At 52.3% G+C, this 23994-nt stretch overlaps 1 protein-coding gene across 3 annotated transcripts in view; it reads left to right on the top strand.

Moving 5' to 3' along the window:
* Nucleotides 1–14907: 14907 nt before the first annotated feature.
* The window catches only part of HDAC5 (histone deacetylase 5), a 37606-nt gene continuing 28519 nt past the window's right edge, over nt 14908–23994 (top strand). For all 3 annotated transcript variants that reach the window (XM_042914642.1, XM_042914641.1, XM_042914644.1), the window contains exons 1-2: nt 14908–15044; nt 20308–20518. In XM_042914642.1, the coding sequence (XP_042770576.1) occupies nt 20497–20518 (22 nt within the window). In that variant the 5' untranslated portion in view covers nt 14908–15044; nt 20308–20496. The remainder of the gene's footprint in view (nt 15045–20307; nt 20519–23994) is intronic.

Raw genomic sequence — 23994 nt, 5'->3', positions numbered from 1 at the left:
TCATATTTCAGCTTAGATCTCAGATCTTCCCTGTCACTGGTCTCTCAGGTAACATCCCTCCGCCCATGGTTTACATCTTTATTGTGTGTCTTCCTCACTAAAATATGAGCTCCCGGGTTTCAGTACCAAAACCAAAACAAACCAATCAAACAACAAACAAGCAAAAAATATGAGTTCCATGGGGGCAGGGACTTTGGCTTGTTCAACTTTGTATCTCCAGCACTTAGCACAACGCTCAATAGAATTATTGAATGAATGACACAATGACTACCGTGTATCTGGCACAATGCTTAACACTGGGGATAGAGACGTTAAGAAGAGTCCTTGTCCCTCAAGTTCACAAGTCAAGGAGATATAGGTCAAAAAATAGTCTAGGATAGTTGTGCAGAGAGATGCACAGGGTCCCAGTGAGCTGGCATAGCTAGTTAGCTCTTATCACTGAGCCAGTCCTCAGTCCTCCTGTTTTCCTTCTTGCTTGTCACTATAGGGAGTGACATGAGAGCCGCATAGTCATTTATTTATTTATTTATTTATTTATTTATTTATTTATTTATTTATTTATTTATAAGTAGGCTTCCCACCCAGCTTGGAGCCCAACATGGGGCCCGAACTCATGACCCTGGGATCAAGACCTGAGCTGAGATCAAGAGTCTGAGGCAAGGGGCGCCTGGGTGGCTCGGTCAGTTAAGCGTCCGACTTCGGCTCAGGTCATGATCTCACGGTCCGTGAGTTTGAGCCCCGCATCGGGCTCTGTGCTGACAGCTCGAAGCCTGGAGCCTGTTTCAGATTCTGTGTCTCCCTCTCTCTCTGCCCCTCCCCTGTTCATGCTCTGCCTCTCTCTGTCTCAAAAATAAATAAACGTTTAAAAAAAATTAAAAAAAAAAAAAAGAGTCTGAGGCTTAACCAACAGTGCTACCCAGGTGCCCCTAGAGCTGCATAGTTTTGAGGACTCAAAAGGCAGGAGGAAGGTAGCTGATTCAAGTTCTTAATGATGTGATCTGATCTGAGCCAGCCTTGGATCTTCTCTAGGGTGGCCTGGACTGGCCTCACCTCTGGACAGCCGTCCTAGCTTCATGTGGACCAGTTTACCCATCACATGTCAGAATGGAAGCCAAAATGGCAATGGGAGGTGAAAAGCTGGACTCCTCTCATCCAAGCTGGGAATTCCTTCATAGCCTCTGTGCTTCGTCTGACCTGGGACCTCCTCTCCTTACTGGAATCCTGGGCACAGCTCTTCCTGCTCAGCTATGGATGATCCTGGAGACCCAGTCTCAGGGCCCCTCAGGCATCCGGGCTCTGTCAGCTCCAGCTGAAGGGGGATCACAGACCCCAAAAGGCCAAGAGGACTAATAGCAATTCCTATCCACACTGGAGTCTGAGGCTTCCAGTATTAATCACGAGCTCATTTTGTCTCCACAAAGATCCTGTGAAGAGTGAGGGGCCAGTATTATTTTACAGGTTAGGAAACTGAGGTCCAGGGGATAAGAGACCCCCTGAGGGTCACACAGTCACTTAGTGGTGATCTTCTGATGGGAAATCCTATTTTCTCCTCCATCACTTTTCTAAGTTAAATGAACTTGGCCATCTACTGCCCCACCTCTTGTTAGAACCTGGATGGAGTTGGGGATAGGTGTTTGGAGCAAAGGGAAAATGTGGACCTGCGACATTTTAGAGAGGAGATGGCAGGACACAGTGAGGAGGTGGTCTGCGATTTTACAGTTGGGAAGGACCCCCGTACTGAAGGGTCTCCCTTCCCCCAAATCAAATGTCATCTTAAGGGAAAAGCAAGGATTGGGTCTCCATGGTGATGGGACCTCGATCCTTTTCTCCCTCGTCCTAGAAGAGAGGTTAGTGTTCACTCTAAGAACCAGCCTTGAGGATAATGGAGACTCAGGCCAAAAAGGAAGGGGTGGGTTCTGGGAAAGGGCAAAGTGGGCTGCCCGGACTTGGGCTAGAGGGCCACACGAGAAGACACCAGCCCCCCAGCTATGAAGTGGGGTACAAAAAGGAGTGAGTGTAGTGAGAGGGTCTTAATAGCACTCTGATGTAACCCGTTATAACAGCCGGTAATTCCTGAGCACTGTTCTGGAACTTTCCATGTATTGGCTCACTTGATCATCGTAACAAGCCTCGACATAGGTGCTAGGACTACTTCTGCCTTACAGAGGAGGAAAAGGTCAATGTCTTGCCCAAGCTCCTATAGTTAATAGGTGGTGGAGCTGAGATGAGGAGGCAGGCAGTCTGATTCCACACAGGTTTAACCACTATGTCGTTCTGCCTGTTAGAATTCCAAGGAACGGGGTTCTTAACCTAGGGCTTCAGGGAATATAAGCCCCCTATAATTTTAATTATGCACAAAAACTGTGCACCTATGCCTATATGCCCTGTTCTGAGTGAGAAGCCATGGCTTTGATCACATTTTCAGGGGTCAGAAACCTGTTGCCTTGCTCTTTCTTGGGACTAGGATACACCCCAACTCCCCCATCCCCATCTATCCCTCACCTTGTCCAGATGCCTTCCAACTGTATGTACATCAGGGCTTACAAACTCCCACCTGAGCTATGGTGGTAGCTTCCTGCATGGTCTCCCTAGTCCAAGCTCTCTTCCCTCTGTCCATTCTTTCTAACATGCCAACGGGATACTAGTTTCCATCATAAAAAAATTTCAGTCCTCTCAGTTGCTGAGGGATGACATATAAAATCCCCAGGGCCTGCAATGGCCTGGTGTGTGCCTCCCTGCCCTAGCTCATCTCTCAACCAATCTCCTAATCAATACCAATCCTTCTCCACCCCACTCGTTCTTCATGCCCTGGCTCACAGGCTGCCTCCTCTAAGAAGCCTTCCTTACTGCCCCAGGAGATCTTACCCAGAAGGTAAGAGAGCTTACCTTCTCTTTGGTCCCCTGCAATTTTGGCCTACTTCCATTATGACTTGGGTCTCTTATATACCTTGTATTGTCTTTAGGCTTCCCTCACACCTCTCTGCTGGATTTCAAACTCCTTCAGGGCGACAACTGTGGCGTTCCTTTTGTGAACTGGTACTTGGAATAGGACTTGAACACCGAAGACACTTAGCAAGCGTTTGTTGAATGACTTAATGCCATTTGTCAAGAGGGAGTATAAATGAATCTGCTTACTTCCCCAAATCCTGCAGTTGCTGGATGAGGAGACTCACCTTCTTAGGTACAAAGGAGGACGCACCTTGAGTGTGTGTGTGTGTGTGTGTGTGTGTGCGCGTGTGTGTGTGCACGTGCACCAATGCCAGTGCATGTGTGTTTGGAGACAGCATGCTGCATTGACCAAGAAGTTAAACAAATCTTGGTTTGTATTTGACCCTGTTGCTAACTGGCTGTGTGACGGTTTGCGTTAAGTTACTTTTCTTCTCTGAAACTTAGCTGCCTCATCTATAGAAATGGGACAATATACCTTCCTTGCAAAGTTGCTATGAGATTAACTGAATTAACGCATTGAAATGGCTAACTCCATGCCTGGCACGTTGGCAGGGACTCAACAATGTGGGTTCCCTTCCCCCCTACTTGAGTTGGCAAACATGTGCTGAGATTTGTTATGAGAACCACATGGTTTGAGTTTGTATCTATTTCAGCATGTTTGCAAATGCATTTTCCCCTAACTTGTATTTTTATTGTGCCAACAGTTGTATGTGAATCGGTGTGCTGATGTGTGCATTTGTGTGTTTGTGTTTAGATTTTCCTTGGTATGGACATTGTGAGTCTCGCGTGGCCACGTTGGCAGTTGGGTGCTGTGTGAGCGTGTGTATGGAATGAAATGACTGTTGCGTGCTGCATAGTGGGTGGGGGTGCTGAGCGTCTGGGCTGGGGGAGGGCTGATCTGTTTGTGTGGTTTTGTGTGCGTGAAGGTTGTGCAGACCAGCGCTACTGATAGACCATTCTGTGTTGATGGAGGTGTTTTCTATCCACTGTGCGATGGAGTAGCCACTAGTAACCTGAGGCTTTGAGCACTTGGAATGTGGCTAGTGAAACTGAGGAACTGAAGTTTTTTGTATTTAATTTTAATTAATTTGAATGTAAATAGCCATGGGTAGACTAGACAGAAACCTCAAGACTTGTTCTCCACAGACCAAGTGGTGTGCAACCCCCTCCGTCTTATCCCAGAAACCCATCTATGGGGCACTGACCCCCGCAGGTAAGTGGACCCGCTGGAGCCCCGCCCCCGCGCGCGCGCGCGTGTGCGCCCGTGTGCGCGCCCGTGTGCGTGTGTGTGCGACAGTCTGAGTCGTACAGAGGGGGCTGCTGCAGCCTCCCCCCGCCCTCCAAGTCCCCAGGAGAGCAGTGAATCAGCCTGACAATGAGGTGAGTCATTCATGAACTGCTCGGCCGACCCAGCAGGCGGGAAGCAAACGTCAGCCAGCCTCCCAGCCCTACCCCCTACAACCCCCCAGTGGGATCGCTCAACCCCACGCACTGCAGATGTTGAAGAAACTGACGCGGGCGAATCAAGTCACCAAAGCTCATCTCCTCAGCCCCTCCCTCTGGTTTGCAATCCATTCATCCCCCAGCCCCTTTCTCCCGTCGGGTGGCGGGTGGCCTTATGAGTCATCTCAAGATCTACGCCCCCAATCCGACACCCACCTGCTCTAGCCTCTCCCAGTTGGTCTTCCTCCAAGGTTGGGGGAGGGGGAGGGGAAAGGAGGCTGGACCCCTGGTGGGGTGCCAGGGTCCGCCTTTGGAAGCCAGACTGACCCACTCAGAGCTGTGGGGGTGGGCAGGACTCTGGGCAGGCTGCAGCTGGCTGGATCTTGGAGAGCTGGCATCCAGCTTGCTTGGAGGAGCTTCAAGAGGAACAGGGGGTGGCAGGGAAGGAGTTCCCGAAGTGTGCTGCCTCGAGCACCTGTGGCTGGTGGGGGGAAGGGGGGGCAAGAGTATTCCTCTGGTTTCCAAGGAAGTCCTACATGGTGTCTCCCCAGTATCCCCAGTACCTGACAGTCTTCAATGCCTTGTAGCTTCTCTCCTCTGCACTCCCCCCCCCCCCCCCCCGCTTGTTCCCCCTGTCACCTATACACCGCCACTCCCACGTCAGCCTTCAGCCATCAGTCGTCTTCTCTTGTACTGAACCCCCTACCTGAGGCTTCTGACTTGGACAACGGGTCCCATGGTAGTGTCACTTACTGGGTCGGAAAATACTATCCAAAGCCTTAAAAATGTGTAGACCCTTTGACAAAACAACTCCACTTCTAAGAATTTATCCTAAGAAAATAATAATTGAAGGGCGCTTGGGTGGCTCTGTTGGTGAAGCGTGGGACCCTTGATTTCAGCTCTGTGCTGACAGTGAGAAGCCTGCTTGGGATTCTCTCTTTCTGCCTCTCTCTCTGTCCCTCCCCTGCTCACACTCTGTCTCTCCCAAAATAAATTTTAAAAACTTAAAAAAAAAAAAAAAAGAAATTGTGGCTTTATACAGGAGAAAAAACGATTTATTAAATGTTTAAAAAAGCAATTTGTGGGCACAGTCATGGGAATTAATTGTAAGTGGGTACTTATTGGGGTGATGACAATGTTTTAAAGCTGGATTTTTGTGATGGTTGTACAACGTGGTAAATTTACTAACAAATATTGACTTGTACACCGAACATGGGTAACTGTTATGTTATGCAAATTGTACTTAAAAGTGCTTAAAAACTCCTGATAAAAGCCATTTCCTGGGCTGTCTGCCATTAAGGTCAGTCTTCCAAGGGGATCTGGGGCGTGGATGCCAGATAAAATAAAGGACACCCACTTAAATTTGAATTTCAGATAAGGAATAATCTTTTAATATAAGTATAAAAATAAATAAGTTAAAAAGTTATGAACTTAATATAATAAGTATACAAAATTATTCTTTCTTTATCTGAAATTCAAATATAACTGGGCATCCTGTATGTATTTTTATTTGCTAATTCTGTCTACCCTCGCCTGGAGTCCTTGCTCCTGCAGGTTTCCTGGAGCAGGGAAACAGACTTGGGGGTGGATATCTGGGCTTGCACCCCCACCCATCCCCAGGGCAATTCTATAAAGCCTGGGAGTGTGAAATGGGGAGCTCAGGAGCCAGAAACAGCAAGGTGAGAGAGGGTGGGGAAGGAGTCATTTCCGGTGAGGAAGGTGAGTACTTTGCCCAGGGAATGGGAGTGGCCAGTAGCCTATCAACCACCTCAGAACCCTGGAGTGGTAACACCGAGGTTGCAGGGGGAGGAGGGGCTTACCTGGAGCCTAGCCGGCCAGCCTTTCACACAAGTACTGGGTGTCAGGCCCCAACAACGCAGTGAGGAGGATGTTGTCCGTCTAAAACAGATTCGAAGAGTTTTAAGTACGTTTCCAAGTTCATGGCTAGGAAGTGGCCAACTGGGTCTTTATACTCCATCTTTGGGGTGGAATCCAATGGTTAAAACAAGCAAGCTCTGGGTTCCACAAACCTGGGCAATAGCTGCACCCAGAATAGCCTTTGTTTTTACTTTATTTTATTTTTTTAAGTTTATTTATTTATTTTTAGAGAGAGAGCACGAGCAAGCGAGGGAGGGGCAGAGAGAGGGAGAAACATAATCCCAGCACTGTCCCTGCAGGCCAAGCAGGCTCCCTACTGTCAGATCACACATGACCTGAGCCAAGATCAAGTGAGATCATGACCTGAGTGATCATGACCTGAGTGAGATGACCTGAGCCAAGATCAAGACCCAGACATTTAACCAACTGAGCTACCCAGGCGCCCCAGAATAGTCTTTGTTTTTAAACAAATGCCTAGCTTGTCGTAGGAGCCATGACGCTAGCTTTCCCCAGGCATGGCTGTTGCTGAGTGTGGAGACAGGGGTCTGGGCCAGGGAGGCATCTTCACTTACTGGGTTTGTGGCTTTTGGCAGGTTTGTTAAGTCTCTTGAACATCATCTTTTTTTTTTTTTTTTTAGATAGAGAGCAGGTGAGAGTGAGAGAGACTCTTAAGCGGGCTCCACGCTCAGCATGGAGCCCGATGCGGGGCTTGATCCCAGGAGCCTTGAGATCATGCCCTGCACCGAAACCAAGAGTCGGATGCTCAACCAACTTAGCCACTCAGGCGCCCCTCCTGAACCTCATCTTAAAAGTGAGCTAATAACAATCACACCCACCTATGGGTCAGAGGATGACACCGAATGGTACAGGGAAAGTCTGTTGTCTGCTGCTCTGTCTGCCAGGCAGAATGGACGTGCCAGAGACCCTGCTGCTTAAGGATGATGGAATGTGCCTTCCAGACATATGAATCAAGGATTTCCTGCGGAGGTCCTGGGTCCTCAAGGAGTTTCCTGGAGAAAGATGACAGAGCTGTCTCCGCCCGTTTGGGGAAGACCCCCTCAAAGCTGGGGAGACCTCACCTGGTGCTGTACCCAGAGAGCCTGGGTTGTGCCCTGGCCTGCCACATACTGGTTGCTCAACCTCCCTGGTCCTCCTCTCCTTGTCTACAAGATGGAGTTCATAATATCGGCCTTGTAGAGTTGTGAGAACAAGAACATAGGAGACAAGGCCCTTCAAAAAGGAAGTCGCTCGACAAATATTTACAAAAAGGGGGGGCGAAACGTATGTCACCTGAAGACTGTTTGCTGGAGGGAAGGCAATTAGGCCGGGTTTTGAGTGGTGATAGTCCTTGCCCCTCCACATAGCATGTAAGTCCATGTCTTGTTCTCTTTTGTTTTATGACCTTTGGGCCAAGAGGGTCTTCCAGAATCAGAGGGTCCAAACCTCCAATCACAGAGGGGAAACTGAGGCTCAGAGAGAGCAGATGATGTGCGTGAGCTTCTAGGCCAACCTGACCTGTGTCTCCCGGACTCCCTCCTTCCCCACTGCTCCATCTTGTTTTCTGGGGCTCTGTTGTTTCCAAAGGATCATAAAGTTCTGAGAGGGCAGGCACATTTGCATTCTCTGTTCCCTCCCAAACACCCATGCTCTGCCCAGAGAAGAGCTTCTGGAGGAACCTGCGGACATGTGGGATGTGACTGACCACAGCTGTCACTTCCAGTCTTGTGTTCATGTGGCCTCGACTCTTGAGCAGGCAGAGAGGAGCCCTGTATAGTCCAGGAAATCCCGGGCCTCATCTCCAGGTCCCCGCAGTGATGTGGGGGAGAGGATAGGCTTCCTTTTCAGCCATCCCCCTGGACCTCCTACTCTTCTTGCTGTTAGAGGGGTAAGAAGGTTCTGTGTGAACTGCTCCAGGCTCGTGGGGGGACCTGGGCTAAGAAGCATTGTCTTCTGTGCTAGGCCTTCCGGTCACCTGCTGTCCCTTAGCAGGTACCTACCTGGCTGCTGTGGGAGGCTCTTGGTAGATGTGACCAGAGGTCTGGCAGAGAAGCTGCTCTCTCCACCCCCCCCCCACTCTTTTTAAGTTTATTTATTTTGAGAGAGAGACAGAGAGACAGAGAGAGGCAGAGAGAGAATCCGAAGCAGGCTCTGTGCTGTGAGCACAGAGCCCGACACAGAACTTGATCTCACAAACCATGAGATCATGACCTGAGCAGAGATCGAGTCAAACGCTTAACCCACTGAGCCACCCAGGTGCCCCTCTGCTCGTTCTTTTTGTGTGTGTGTGTGTGTGTGTGTGTGTGTGTGTGTGTGTGTGTGTGAATGCACCATGACAAATTGTGGTAGCTGCGCCCAGAGCAGTCTATTTTTTTTTTAATGTTTATTCATTTTTGAGAGGGGTTAGCGGCAGAAAGGGGAGACACAGGATCTGAAGTGGACTCTGTGCTGACAGGAGAGAGCCCAATGCCAGGCTTGAACTCATGAACCACGAGATCATGACCTGAGCTGAAGTTGGAGGATTGACCGAGCCACCCACGCGCCCCCAGAACAGTCTATTTTAAGCAAATTCATGGGGCCTGAGTGGCTCAGTCAGCTAAGTGTCTGACTCTTGATTTCGGCTCAGGTCATGATCTTGTGGTTTTGTGAGTTTGAGTCCCACGTCAGCCTCTGCGTGCTGACCATGCTGAGTCTGCTTGGGATTCTCCCTCTCTCGCTCTCTCTCTGCCCCTCACCCACTCACGCTGTCTTTGTCTCTCTCACAATAAATAAATAAGCTTAAAAAAAAAAACAACAACAAATTCATAACTTAATCTATGAGCCATGATGCTGGCTGGCTTTCCCCAGGCTTGGTCATTACTGAGTATAGAGACAGGGACCTGCTCCTGATCTCTGGTCCAGGAAGGCAGGAGCTGGGTGGCGTAGGAAGGGACAGAAAGTGTTGAGGGCCAGGTAACACTCAAGTGAATGACTGAGGCTCTCACCTCCAGCCAGGCCTTCTTGGTTTTGGTTTTGTTTTTGTGAGCTACAACTGTAGAATTGTTGGCTCGCAGAGCTGGAAAAATCCTCGGAAGTTAGCCATCCAATCATACCATTTTACCGATGAGGAAACTGGCAGAGGAATGGCAGCTTGCCAGGCACCTGTCACTCTTCCCCCAAAACATCTCAGTCAAGATGACTCTTCCTGGATGCTGGCCTGAAAGCAGTTCCCTTCAGCCCTAAGCCCAGAGAAGAGGGCCCTAGGGGAGAGGAAGGAAGGGCAGGAAGAAGGAACTCCTTTTCCATCCTTCCTTCTCAACTTCACCTTGTTGGACCATCCAGAAAAGTCTCTAGCTGGAAGGAAGGGAATCCAGTCCAACCCTCTAATCCTACAGATACACAAGCAGAGGCCCAGAGAGAGGAAGGGACTTATTCAGGGTCACATAGAGAGACCTGAGCCAAACTCAGGCATCCTGGGGGCAGTTTTCATTATATTCTGCACAACTCAGTCCTCAGTGACGCCTTTGCTTTGTGCCTCAGGGCACATGAATTGTTTGCCCTGAAATAAACTCTTCTGCCCCTAGAACACATTGTAAACAGCCCAAGGGCAGGACTTAAAGCATCTCAGGGAATGAAGGTCCAGCCCAAACTTTGAAGTCCAGCTTTATGCTGGATGTGGTCACATCTGCCATCACATCTAATTTGGAATTCACAGAATGTCAGAACTGAAAGAGACCTTAGAGAACAGAAGTCCAAGTCCTGTTTCCCAGATAAGGACACGAAGGTCCAGAGGGAAAATGACTCATCCAACAACACACCGGGATAGAGCTGATCGTAGGACCCAGATTGTCTCACTTCCTGTCCTGTTTTCTTATTTTTTTGTGCAGTCCCCACAGTACCTTGCACTGTGTTAGCCTCATAACCTTTCAATATGCTCAATAAGTTCTTGCTGGATGGAATAGAAACAAGGTGCCTTATGTACAAATCACCCTTGGTAATTGACAAAAGACTTAAAGAATGTACGTTTCCTTTGATAAATATCTAGTAAATATCTATTGCTTGGGCTTATCAGCTCACTTTTCCCTTGTTCTATATTATTTTCTGCCGGAGGCTATATTTAGGCACAATTGGACTATTTCCACCCCAGGCACTCTTTGGAGGCCAGCAAGACCACTTAAGCGCTCCTCCACCATAGACTGGAACTGACCAGAGCCTCTGGAATCCTGTCTGTGGATCTGAGGATTTCTACTGCATAAGAAATTCTGGGTGAGAGTTTGGAAGTAAGGGTGCCCTGTCTGTTCCCCAGGAATGCTAACCTTATCTTTTTAAATTTGTATTCGTTTTTTTTAAATTTATTTTTAAGTAATCCCAACACCCAACATGGGGCTTGAACTCACAACCCTGAGATCAAAAGTCATCTGCTTTACTGACTGAGCAGCCGACCAGGTGCCCCTAGGCTATGCTAACTTTGGAGGGCCTAGGCCTGGGTGAGCCAGAGGGGTGTGGCAGCAGCGGGTGCTATCAGTTCAGGAGTGTCCACTGATCAGGGAGGAAGCTTGTTCTGTCTCCTGGTCCAGGTACTGGCCAGGGCGTTTCTCATGATTCCAAATGGGAGTTGCAACTCCCATAGCCCTTAGCAACGTTGTTCTCCATCCTTATTCTTCTCCCCTGATGCTTCTTCTTCTTTTTTTTTTTTAATTTTTTTAACGTTTATTTATTTTTGAGACAGAGAGAGACAGAGCATAAACGGGGGAGGGTCAGAGAGAGGGAGACACAGAATCCGAAACAGGCTCCAGGCTGTCAGCACAGAGCCCGACGCGGGGCTCGAACTCACAGAGTGCAAGATCGTGACCTGAGCCGAAGTCGGCCGCTCAACCCGACTGAGCCACCCAGGTGCCCCTGATGCTTCTTCTTAAAGTCCAGTAGCGCTGCCAACCTGTCAGGCTAATAGGTTAAATGTCCAGCTCTCCTCCAAGATTGATTTCCTTCCTACCAAGGGGCCAAATTCACTATTGGATCCCAGGGACAGAAGTTCCCTAATCATCTACTAGGTTCTATCTGCAGGCTCATTCTACATTGGGAAACTGAGGCAGCATTTGAGACAGACCCCTGATCCCTGTTTCCATGGTGAATGGTCTTAGCAAGGGCCTACTCTAGGGACTCATAACAAAAGACAGTTTTATTTTCTGTGAGGAACTCTAAGTTCCTTAAAGGCAGATTCGTTTCTGTATCCCCAGCACCTACCACAGGTACTCAAAAACATAATGTAGAGTGAGTGCAGGATTATTTAACCCCTGCTTACCTGAGAAGGGGAAATCTGAGGGCTCCTCAGATTCTTATAACCCCTGGGGCATTTGGCCCCTGGGGAACCGAGGTGATAATCTCAGGGGCATCTGGAGGAGACACCTACAGTGCTGGGAGCCCAGCCCCTTCGGGCCTTGTCCCTTGTATTTGGGAGACAGACGGACCTGAGTTTGAATCCCAGTTCTTGCCTGCGTGAACTCTGTGACGTTGGGCGAGTCAGCTCAGCTTTGCTGCGCCTCAGTCCCCTCGTCTCTGGAATGGGAAGGGCCTAGCCAAGGTGCTCTGTGACAGTTATTGACATCTATGATCCCACATGGGGAGATTCTTTCCCCGTGTTCTGAGATCTTGAGAGAAGAAATTCTAGAGTCTTCAGTATCCCGAGGCCTTGACTGAGTACCTGCTATGTGCAGGGTGCAGTGCTAGGTACTGGGAAAGCACAAAGAAATATGATCTTATCTCCTTTCTCAAGTGGCTTATACTCTTTTTGGGTAGGCAAAACATGCACTGGGAAAGCAAAATCCCAACCCAATCCAACCCAACCCAACCGCCCTAGAGACAACATAAGGTTGATCAAGAGTAACAGTAATTGGGTGGCACCATCTTTATGGGGTGGAGGCAAGAGGATCCCTGTCTTGGAGCGACAGGGGATGACCTGGGTCGGGGGGGGGGGGGGGGTTGGTCTTTCTGCCTAGAGCTCATTGTCTAGTCAGAATGTGCTTCCTTTGGCTTAATTTTTTTTTTTTAATTTTTGTAACATTTATTGATTGAGAGATCGAGTGGGGGAGGGGAGTGAGAGGGGGAGACACAGAATCTGAAGCAGGCTTTGTGCTCTGAGCTGTCAGCACAGAGCCTGATGTGGGGCTCGAACTCACGGAGTGCAAGATCATGCCCTGAGCTGAAGTCCAACACAATGGACTGAGCCACCCCGGTGCCCCAATTTTTTTTATGTTTATTTACTTTGAGAGGGAGAGAGAGAATCCCAAGCAGGCTCCAAGCTGTCAGTGCAGAGCTCCATGTGGGGCTCAGTCTCATGAACCGTGAGATCGTGACCTGAGCAGAGATCAAGAATCTGATGGCTTAGCTGACTGAGCACCCAGCCACCCCAGCTTAATCTTTTAATACTCATTCATTTCACTCAACAAATATTCATTAAGTCTTTTTGTTGTTGTTCCAGGCACTGTGCTGAGAGGAAATGTAGGGTTTCTGCACTCAAGAAACTTACAGTTTAGGGGAAGACACGGACACTGAACCAATAATGCCATAAATAGGTGCATATTTGCAAGTTGCTATCAGGGTCAGTTAAAGCATATAGAACAAGGGGAATTAATTTAGCTTAAGAACCAAAGAAGGCCACTTTCAGGAAGTGATATTTTATTGAGTTCTATGGATGAGTAAGAGTTAGCCAGGCAAAGAGAAGAAGGGAGTGGAGCATTCCACAAATTAAAAAAAAAAAAAAAGCGTATGCAAAGGCCCTGAGGAGCAAGGGGCACACAGTTCAAGAACATAAGAGAAAGCCAGCTAAAGGAAGAAAGGTGAGGTGCGTAGGGACCAGATCATGTAGAAGCTTCTAGGCTGTTTGCTTTTTTCTCCAAGTATGAAGAAAGGGCTGGCTGCAGCAAAATCCCCTGGGGTACTTATAATATTTGTGGTCCCATCCCCACTGAAAAAGGTAATTTGTAGGTACCCCAAAGTTTGGAAACCACTTTTCTGGGCCAGATACAGATTTCAGTGACAAAAATGGAAAGGTTTTAAGCCCTCCCTCTATTAGATGTGTGTTCTGAAGGGGTCACCCTGGCTTTGGAAGAACACTGGGATGGAGGCAGGGAATGGACCTGTCATGGAGGCAGCTAGTATTTCAGGTGAGGTACGATTTGTTTTAGACCAAGGGGTGGGGTTAGAGATGGGTCAGAGTGGACTGATTCCTGAGACACTTTGTAGGAAGAACCTTTATCATTCATTACAGAAACATTTATTTCGGTCATTTACTTTTTCTGATTAAGCAAATCAGATATACAGAAAAACTTCAGCTATACAGAAAAAGATGAAGAAAGCAAAGGTAAATATTTAGGTATATATTATTTTAGGCTTTTTTATACGCATACGTATTCAGACATATGGATCTAGTTTGTCGTGTACAATAATGAAACAGTTCTGTAATGCTGGATCAATGATTTTCTTTTTTTTTTCTTTTTAAAAAATTTTTAACGTTTATTTATTATTGAGAGACAGAGAGACAGAGCATGAGCAGGGGAGGGGCAGAGAGAGGAGAAGACACAGAATCCGAAGCAGGCTCCAGGCCAGAGCTGTCAGCACAGAGCCCCACGGCGGGGGGGGGGGGGGGTGTCGAACTCACAAACCAGGAGATCATGACCCGAGCCGAAGTCAGACGCCCAACCCACTGAGCCACCCAGGCATCCCCGGATCAATCATTTTCAAGAGAACAGTGTGTATCGTGTGCATCTTTCAGGTCAACAGAGACGTGCATAATTTTTAATGGCTGGATGGTATGCTGCTTAGTGGGTGTATGCCAGTTCCCTACTGATGACTAGTTAGGTTGTTTCCAACTTTTCACATTATTATAAAGAACCTTCTTACCTCTGTACATATTTTTGAACGCAATTCCCATTTCCTCAGAAAAAACTTTTGTTAGTGAAATTACCGGTCATTGACAAACTGTCCAGGTTTAATTACACATACTCATAGAGTGTCCTAAGGGGAGTTGTAGAGGAGCAGGGCATCAAAGTCGGGAACCGGAAGTCTTCCTTTTGAAGGCCTTGAACTGTTACAGCCATACTCTGCCCTTTCTCAGTTTCTCCTTTCCCTGGCAAGGATGCAGTGTGGGCGGTGGGATCTGGCGGATTCGGGACCTGTGCCAGCCCTCCGCCTCCAGCCTAGCCCCCTAGGTGGGGTCTCGGCGGCTCTCCCAGTCGCTAGGAACCCATCTCCAGTTGCCCTCCCCCACCGCGGGAGGACGGGTCAGGGAGAAGCTTAGGCAGGCAGCGATTGCACCATCCACGGTTTGAAAAGGAAGTCGAGGGAGCGCAGGGAGGAAAGTCGAGCGTCCCAAAGGCCGGGGCCCAGGAGTCAGACCGGGTCCCCTGCAGCGCTCCTTCCACCCCTTCTCGCAGGGCTCGGATCCCTTGCCTTCCACCCCCTCCCCAGCCCAACCCTTTGCTGGGTGTCGGCCCTTTAAGAACCTATCCCGGTGGCGCTGCTGGCCCCGCCCGGCGGGGAGGGCCGAGAGGGAGGGGAGGAGTTGGTGGTGGCTGAAGCTAGGGTGTTGGGGGGGGGGGGGGGGGTCTGGGTCTATTTTTAGCTCTGGGTCGGGTCACGTGACGGGAGTGACGTCTCCGAATGTTGTTGTTGGTGGCGGCGGCGAGCGGAGCCGGAGGAGCCGCCGCAAAGATGGAGGAGCCGTCGAGGAGGCGCTGCCGCTGCTGCCGCCGCCGCTGCTGCCGCCGCCGCCCGCGAAGCCGGAGCTCGAGCCGCAGGGGGTGAGCCCGCCGAACCACCCCGGATCCCATCTCCCCCGGGTGCCCGCGACGCGAGGCGGCGCCCCCTCCTCCTGCCGTCGCTGCCCGCGGGCTCCCCGCGCGCGCGCCGAGCTCCGCGCCCCCCTTCCTTCCTCCCGGCTCCCGGTGCCCGGCGGCGCCCCCCGGGAGCATCGCCAGCCCGGGAGCCGGGCCTCGGGGTTATTGCGCGCGCCCCTCCCCGCCACTCCCGTGCAGGGGCGCGTTCCCTGCAGGTGAGGGAGGGGCCCGCCTCCCCGCGACCCGCACCCCCAAATGGCCCGGAGACCAGCCGGGGCTTCCTGATTTGCCCCTTCCCAGGCGGCGCATGTTGCGTTGCAGAGCGATTTGAGCCCTGCACCCGGATTCTATGCAGACCCCTCTACGCTGGACACTCCTTTCTTGGTACTCTGAGGTGAGGGGCGCTGCCCACCCCGCAGCGCTTCCACCCAGACCTAAGAACGCATCCTTGATTTTGTGTCCTTGACTTCCGTGCGTGAGGAGGGGGCCTGTGGGCCCACCTTACTTCTCTCTCCCATTATTCTCACCCCCTCCCCCGTGAGGCGTTATTGCGTTTGTTCCCACCCTCTCCACCGTCTGACACCCTGGGGCCAGAGAGAGATGAAAGCTACCCTCCTTCCTGTCTGGGGTGGATGTCCCCCGTTTTTAATCCTGGATCTGTATCTCATAGAGGCAGGGTCTGCTCTTGCCTTTTAACTTGAGGGAGGCTGCCTCCCTACCCCACCCTTCTCTGGGGCCCTGGGGAAGATGAGAACTGGCTGGGTGATAAGGAATTGATTTGGGAGTCTGGTTGTTGGGGGGAGAAGAGGGGAAGGTGGGGGTGCCTCATTTGGGGGAAGAGGTGACCATCTGATACCTCCACTGTTGGCCTTCTGAGATGAGGTGTGTCCCCAAAGAGGAAGAGTAGCTGCAGTTACTTTTGGGGGGGGGGTGCTCAAGAGACCCACCACCCTGACAGTGATCCCTGTGCTTCTGGGGCCTGGAATTAGTTTTGGCAATTTGGGGTGATGATGGTGATGATTGGGTTCACCTGAGAAGGGAGGATGATGCCAGATCTGAGGAACAAAAGGAGGCAGGGGATGGGAGATCCAGGAGGCTTGGCCAGAGGGACTCCTGGCCAGACTGCCCTGCAGGACTGGAGCTGGAGACTGGGTCTTGCCCCGGGCCTCTTCAGGTTCCGAGGACTTAGGCAGAAAGGATCCTCAGTCCGAGTTCAGGTGCGAGGGCCCCAGAGTCTGTGCTGGCTGTTGAGATGCTGGGCTGGGCTGGGCTGGGCTGGGCTGGGGCTGGTGGGTGAGCCATGTTGGGGGCTGCCTGCTTCTTCCTTCCAGTCTTCTCTCCTTCCTAAAACACAAAGCTTGGGACATCTTGGTTTGCCCCCTGCCCCTTTTGAATCGTCTCTTTGCTCTGTCTCCCCTTGGACTTAAATGTGGACTCTGTCTTGATAAGGCAGGCGGAGGTCTTTCTGAGTTAGAGGGGTGGGCCCCCAGTATCCCCACTCTGTCCTGTATATGCATGTCAGGGGCCAGAGAGGCAGAGATCAGGTGTAAGTTACTTGGGGGGCAAGGCTGGAGGACAGGTTAACTCTGTGCCAGCCTTCCCTTCCTCCCCAGTATATCCTCCCCAGTAGCTGGACCTAGTAATGGAGGTGGGGGGCAGCGGTATCACATGCCCCACCCACTCCAAGTAGCAGCAGAGACAAAGGTTTGCTTTCCTTTCCCTAGGGGTGGCATCTTAGCTATGTGTTTAGAAATGGGGCCTGGGGATGGGGGGTGGTGTAGTTTGTGTTTCTGCCTAAGGGGGAGGGGGATCAGCTATAGGAGCTGGGGGGAGTGCAGTCGGTGCCGAAATACCAGCTGCTCTTTAATAATTAATTCTTCCTACTCACATCCCTTTGAGGAGGGATGTCTGGAACACGGCATCAGGCTCAGCCAGCCTGCTAGAGGACGCACTCCTGTTGGGGGGGGGGTGGGGGAGAGACTGCGAGGGGGGGCGGTTCTTGGCATTTTTGGAGCACTGTCGCTTGCTCATGAATGAAAACCTGATGCAGCCCATGAGGGGGCCTATTGTAGTCGACTTTGGCTAATTAAACTTTCTCTGCCTTTCTTCTCCCCTACCCCACCTCACCCCAGCCCCCGCCTCAGCCCTTTCTTGAATGAGGACCCTGTCTGGTAGTGCTGGGGAGGGGGGTATCGGTCTGCCTGAGGTTTTAGGGCAAACAGACCCGGTCTTCTGCCCTCTGCCTCCACCTCCTCCCTCCCTCCCCTCTCATCCCCCCCCCCTTTTTTTTTTCTAGAAATAGCAGCCTCCTCCATCTGGCTTGTGCAGATGCCTGGAGCTGCGTCTGAGCAGACAAACAGAAATGGGCCGATTGCAAAAATGAATTTGTCAGCCTGGTGCCTTTTTTCCTTTCCTGTTCTCTCCCCCTTCCCTTAGTTTGGGGCCTAGAGATCCAAGTCAGCCACCCCTCCTGGCTCTGATAATCCTGGGCTTCTGGTGGCCCAGCTTGGGGGAGGCACAAGGTGGAGGGAGCTCTTGGAGGCTGGGGAAAGTGATCTGCTAGGGCCACAGTCAGCAGGGGTCAAGATCATAGGTCTTTTGTGCCCGTGGGATGGGATGTCTGGGCTTGCAGCTTTCTGATGAGGTCTTTGCAACTGATCTCAGATTCTGGGTAATCTCAGGTTCACAGGGTTTGGTTCAGACAGCTCCACCCAACTGTCTGTGACCTGGGGAGGGGACCCCAGGCTGCAGTGCTCAGGACCTGGGAGAAGGAATTCCCCAGGAATTCTGAGGGAGTTGTTTGAGGGACAGATCCCTGCAGGGCAGCCCTGTGAACTTGTGGCCTTGGGGTCATTACATTGTTCCATGCCTCCCTTATTTGTCTGCCCTTCTCCTCCCACCCTCTGCCAGAGTTTTTATTACTCATGAATGGGGTGGGGGAGTCTTTGCCCTACCTCCCTTGGTCTAGCCATGAGCTTGTGGGGTGAGGCGGGGCCGGTTTCCCTCATTCCACGCCCTGCCATCCTGGCTGGAGGTGGGAGGTGGGTTTGGATCCTGGAGTGGGACAGAGGTCTCACTACAAGAGAGAGTTGATGGGTTGGAGACTGGGCTCTGGGGGTCTGCCTGCTGATGATGTCACGGAAGCCAGGCTGCTCACTGGTCAGGCATCAAAGTGTTCTGTTACCCAGAAGTGACACCTCTGTCAGTCCCTCACTGCTCACCGAGACCCTCGTATAACTATAGCCAACAGTGGAGTTTTTGCAGCAGAGGAAGGACCAAAGAGCCAGGTTTTAACCATTCCCCTGTCCTTTTTCCCTTTCATGCCCCACCCCAGACAAGAATCTTTGCCTGTCCAGATCAGGCAGTGAACTCTGCTTTGTTTCCCAGGGAGGCCCCTGTTCACTCAGGAGGCTTGTCAGAGGGATGGGGGCGGGGGCGGGGGGGGGGGGGGACTCAAAGTTGATCTTAACTTAGGTTTTGTACCGTTGAGGTCCTGCCCCTTCTGAGTGTGCCCTGCTATGGAGGTGCCGAGATGAGCTGGGCCACTCGGGCTGCTGGGAATCGTGGGAATTTCTTAACGTGTGTTCCCCAGCCCACGGGAAAGGGTGTGAACAGGACTGGGCGCCAGCCCTGGGGTGGGCACGGGCTGAGCTGCCTGCCCACGCGGGCCCGGCCAGGGCACCAACAGCCCCACCTGCTACATTCCTGAGCTTGGCCTGAGCCCTGTGCAGCCTCTTTTGTCCTTGCCCCACATCTGTGCCTGCTGGGAACAATTCAACCCCTTTACTCTGCCTCATCCTAACTCCCCATCTGAGTGCACCTTTCCCCAGCTATAGAGTGCAAACCTTGTGGATGAAAGCAGGGGACAGCAGGCTTAGGAAGACTTGAGGTCTTCTGTGTGTGTGTGTGTGTGTGTGTGTGTGTGTGTGTGTGTGTGTTTCCTGTGTCCGGGCCATGCCTGACTCCCTGGCTACTGGCTCCAAATGGACCCCACTCCTGGAATCCTTGATGACAGTGCAGGGCTTACTGAGAATTAATCCTGCCAGGAGGTGGGGCTGTCCAGGGGGGAGAGCTGGTTGCTTGTCCCTGGCTGGGGAACCAGGTGAGGGCTTAAACATATACCTCCTTTCAGCCTCACTGGATCACTCAGCTACCTAGTTTTCACTGGGTATTGGAAGACCTGCCTTCATTTGGATCAGATGAATGAGATCATGTCTGGGGTGGATCATGGGCTGTTTAGGGATGGGCCCCGGTGGGTGCCTGTGTAGCGTCTGAGGCTTGAAGAGTACCTGTGGGGCTGGAGGGGAGGGGGGCGAGTTGCTGAAGGAGTGAGGCCAGGTTGGAAAACTCACGGTCCTGTAATACTGGGCTATCCTCCATTATTGTATTGGTCTGGGCATACCTGTTATTGGGGTCTTTGGTGCCTTGGTACAAACTGGAAAGAAGGTGTCCCTTATTCTGGGTGGTCTCAGCCTGGCTGACTCATTGCTTGGCAGGCAGAGAACAGGTTGGTCTTCAGACCTCCTTGCACAGGGAGGTTGTACAACCTGTACAACACACGCAAAGCCCTGGGTTTGGGCCCTGGACCCTAGTCCGGGGAGTGCTAGATGTGGGGTGCGTGTGTCTGCTTTTCCAAATCCCTGGAAACAGCATGGGTTATGGGTAGAAGAGGCGGCTACCCTCTTTCCTGGACCTGTTGTTGAATGGGGGAGACCAAGACAGAAACCCTTCACGATTCCAGAGTCGGGTGACACGAGGATCAGAGAGGAGGGAGAAAGTGACTGCGTTCCGATCCCAGCTCCGGCTTCTGGGGCTGGGGTACCAGTTTCTCCCGTAACTTTTGCCAGAGACTCCAGATCAGCCTGCCTCGCCCCACTGCCGTAGACGGTTCAAAGCCTCCCTGCACTTTTTCCCTTCGTGTACGCCCAGTCCCACATCAGGGACCCGAGCGAACGAGTCTGTAAGGTCTCCGCACCTGGTAGTGGACACTGTCACCTGAAAAGGAGTTTGGGCGTGGCTTCTGTAGCCATTTCCCTTTCCTCGAGTGCTGGCAGCCTCACCAGTTAGAGAAGAAGCGAGGGTCTGGCTGTTTTTGCTGATTTCCTCTGGGCCCCTGGGGCAGATGTCCCTCCTTCTCTTCCCCAGGTGTAAACTCACAAGCCCTGAGGTCTCCTTCAACTCTCATTCCTGAGTTGGGGGCCTCTAACCCTGCTCCGTCTCTCCCTAGGGATGCCGTTCTGAGTGCCTGACTGCCTCGCCCCGAAGGATGGCCTCTGATGGGCATTAGAGGCACAGCTGCCCCGGGCTCCTGTCCCGTCCGTCTGTCTGTTTTCGTCTGTCTCTCTTGACATCACCGCAGCTCCACCCCCTCCCGTCCCAGCCCCCAACGCCAGCTTCCTGTGGGCCCAGAGCCGGCATGAACTCTCCCACCGAGTCGGGTAAGAGCTGGGAGGCCAGAGAAGGGCACCCTGGGGTGGTTTTGGCTAAATGAGCTTGTGTGAGTTTCCAGCCAAGGCCAGCTGACCTTTGGGGTCTGAGCTGTAAAGGAACAAGGGGGGTCAGGAATGGAGAAACCTTTGGAGAAAAAGACCAAGGCAAACATGAAGTTATTGACCATGGGGTAGAGCTGGAAATTGATGAGCTGACAGTACAGCCTGGCCCTGGGAGGACATGGGTCCAACTCTGTCCCCATGCTTACCTTCTCAACTAGGGAGCCTCCAGTCCCCCTTCTGCCCTGCCCTGTTTGCCAAGACAGGCAGGCCTGAGAAGGGGACATGTATCTCTGAATGTCTCTGGGCCATCTGAGGATGATACTGGAAGATTTCCTACAGCAGCCGAATGCAGCTTCCTTTTTTGTGGTGGTGTTTCTCCTCCTGGTGGAGAGTTTCCCTGTGTTCCATGTTTTTTTCTTAGTGGAGGTTCGCAGGGCCTTTGGCCTTAGCCTTTGCTGGGATGTGTGGTACCGGGATGGAGGGGTGCAGTGATGTGTTGGTAGAGGAGTCTTGGCTTTCTCCTTAGAGTCTGGGTACCCCCTCTCTTCTTGGGCCCTGGACATGGTGGGTTCCTAATTTGGGGTCTTTGGCCCTGCAATTTCCTAGTCCCCTTTGCTCCTAGGAGGCTGCCTAGTACTGCCAGAAATAGTCTATGGGTGAGTCTCCAGGCAGATTTATGGATGGGTGGGTCTGGGTGTATGCCCATGAGGATGTGTCCAAGTGGCCCGAGCTGGACCCTCAGGAGTTTCACAGGAGGGTCATGGGTCAGTGTGGTCAGAGTAATAACTACCTTCTTTCCCTGGCTGTCTCCTTCGGCACAGTCTTAGAGGGTCAGAGTCTATCATGTTCCATTTTACCCGCCCCCCCACCCCAGCCCAGCCTGTCCCCCACATCTTTTTCCGTAGGGGTAGAGGGATATTTCCCCATCTTGTAGAGGCAAGAGAACTAGGGCCTAGAGATGAAAACCCATTTGCAGGATGGAAGCAGCATCAGGATCCAAGGCTTCTCCCATCTCATTGCTGATCATGGATTTGCTGGACCTGATGCTTTCTTAAAAAAATTTTTTTTTTATTATGTTTATTTTGTTTATTTGTTTCTGAGAGAGAGAGAGAGAGAGAGAGAGAGCGTGAGCGCACACAAGCGGGGAAGAGGCAGAGAGAGAGAGGGAGACACAGAGTCCAAAGGAGCCTCTAGGCTCTGAGCTCTCAGCACGGAGCCCGATGAGGGGCTTGAACCCATGAATCGTGAGATCATGACCTGAGCCAAGGTTGGGTGCTCAACCTACTGAGCCACCCAGGCACCCCTAAAAAGATGGTTTTTTTAATGTTTATTTTTGAGAGAGAGACATAGTACAAGTGGGGGAGGGGCAGAGAGAGAGGGAGACAGAATCCGAAGCAGGCTCCAGGCTCTGAGCTGTCTGCACAGACCCTGATGCAGGACTCGAACTCACAAACCGTGAGATCATGACCTGAGCCAAAGTTGGATGCTTAACCAGCTGAGCCACCCAGGCGCCCTGGACCTGATGCTTTCTGTTGTGGGGACCCAGTGCTGGCGCTCTGTGGCAGAGGTCCTGACCAGGGTCCTGGGGGTTCTGTAGACTCAGGGAAGCTGGCAGCTGGGGGGATTGTTTGGCTTTGCGCCGTTTGTTTTGGTCAAGGTTGTGCCCCTTCCCCTTTCCGGCATGACATACTCAGGGCATGGGCCGCTGGCAGAGTAGGGCCCCGGCTGGTGAGGGCTGTACTCCTAAGACTCCCCACATCAGCTTTGCCTGCTGAGCCCCCTCCTGCAGGGTTTTTGTTTCCCCTTTGGAGCCTCTAGTCTCTGTCTTTGCCTTCATTCAACCTTTGGGGGCTGTGGCGGGAGTTAGAGTGGAGAGGTCTGGGTGACTCCCGTGCTGGGGGAGGCTCTGACTTCCTGCTTCCTCCTCTGAGGCGGGGCTGGCCAAGGGAAGGGAGAGGCCTGGTGGGTTCTCCGCAGTCCCGGGCCCACCTCAGCTGGGCCCTGCTGCGGCATGGTCGCTTGTGCCCTGGTCGCTTGTGCCCAGCAGCAGGGCCCAGCTGCTCCTTTCCTCTGAGCTACTGTGCTGACCTATCTAGGCGCCACCTGCAGTCACACTGAGCCTGGGTCAAACCCTTGGTCAAGGGAACAGAAACTGCCCGGAGGCATCTGGCTGTGGCTTGGGAAGGACATTTCCCGGCTTTGGGATTTTATTCCCTTACAGCGAAAGGCTAAAAAACATCACCCTTGGCTAGATGCGGTCACTAGGTTGCCTTGCCAGATGCTGGTGGCCCAGGTTCCCCTGGCAGCTGGTTCTGCCAGAGCTGGTAGGAGTGTGGTGGTAGATGGAGGTGTCCACCAGCTCGGGAGGCAGGCAGCCTGGGAGTGGCTGCTGAGCCTGGCCAGGAGGGGCCTCTGGGGCCTGGAGAGCTGGCCTCACCTCCTGGCTGGTTTTCCAGATCCCCCCAGCAGGGGGAGATGCTGTCTTCTCACGTTTGGGAAGGAGTTAGAGGAGGAGGGGGCCAAGAGACTGGGAACCACATTTCAGGACTGTGGAGAGGCCTCAGAGCTGGGGATCGTCGCCCGGAGGCTCTTCCCGTCCAGTTTTCCTGGGGCTCCGGGGCTGCCTCTCCTTGCGGAGGCAGAGCTGCTCCGGGGGGGGGGGGGGGGATGGCTGGCCTCCACACAGCTCTTCCTTTTTGAGGGGCCCCCGCGTCTCCTGTTCCCAGGGCTCAGAGTGGTATCTGGGCTGGGGCTTCTGGTGCCTGTGCCTCGCACGGGCCTGGAAAGCACGTGCCTTTGGCTCCGCAGAAGTAAAATGAAACTGTAGCTGGGCGGGTGGGTGTCCACTTGGCCCGTGGACACTCTGAAGGGAGCCCCAGAAAGAGCGTGGGGCCCTGGGGCTGGGGACAGAGGTAGGAATGATGAGAACGGGTAGTGCCCGGGACCTGGGTGCCCTGGCCCCTGAGCACCCCTCTCCCTCTCCTGAATCCCCGAAGACTCCCTCCTCTCTCCTTAGGGCACAGAACAGCACTGTTCCTTGGTTCCCTCCACTCTCTCAGGGTGGGAGCTTTCCTATTTGGCCAGTGCTTGCTGAGTATCCCCAGCGTGCCCAACCCTGAGCTCAGCCTATGGAGGGGACACAGAAGGAAAATAGAAGATGGTCCATCCCTGCCCTCCTAACAAACGAGTTAGTGGGAGAGAGTCTCCTGGGTGAGGGGCGGCAGGCAGAGGGAGCAGTTTGCTTCTGGGGCTCACCCCTCCTCCCCCGGGGGTAGGAGCTGATTGACTTACCTCTGGGCTGGGCTGAATGCCAGCATTTGACCTGATTTGCCTCTTTTGCCATCTTGGGAGTACAGGCAGAGGCCATTGATGGGGCCGCCTGCTTCCCTGAGGAGGCCACTCCCTGGTGTCTGGCTTCTCTT

The sequence above is a fragment of the Panthera leo genome, chromosome E1 (assembly GCF_018350215.1).
Source record: "Panthera leo isolate Ple1 chromosome E1, P.leo_Ple1_pat1.1, whole genome shotgun sequence".
NCBI lineage: Eukaryota > Metazoa > Chordata > Mammalia > Carnivora > Felidae > Panthera > Panthera leo.
This window is presented reverse-complemented; position numbering and strand designations above follow the sequence as displayed.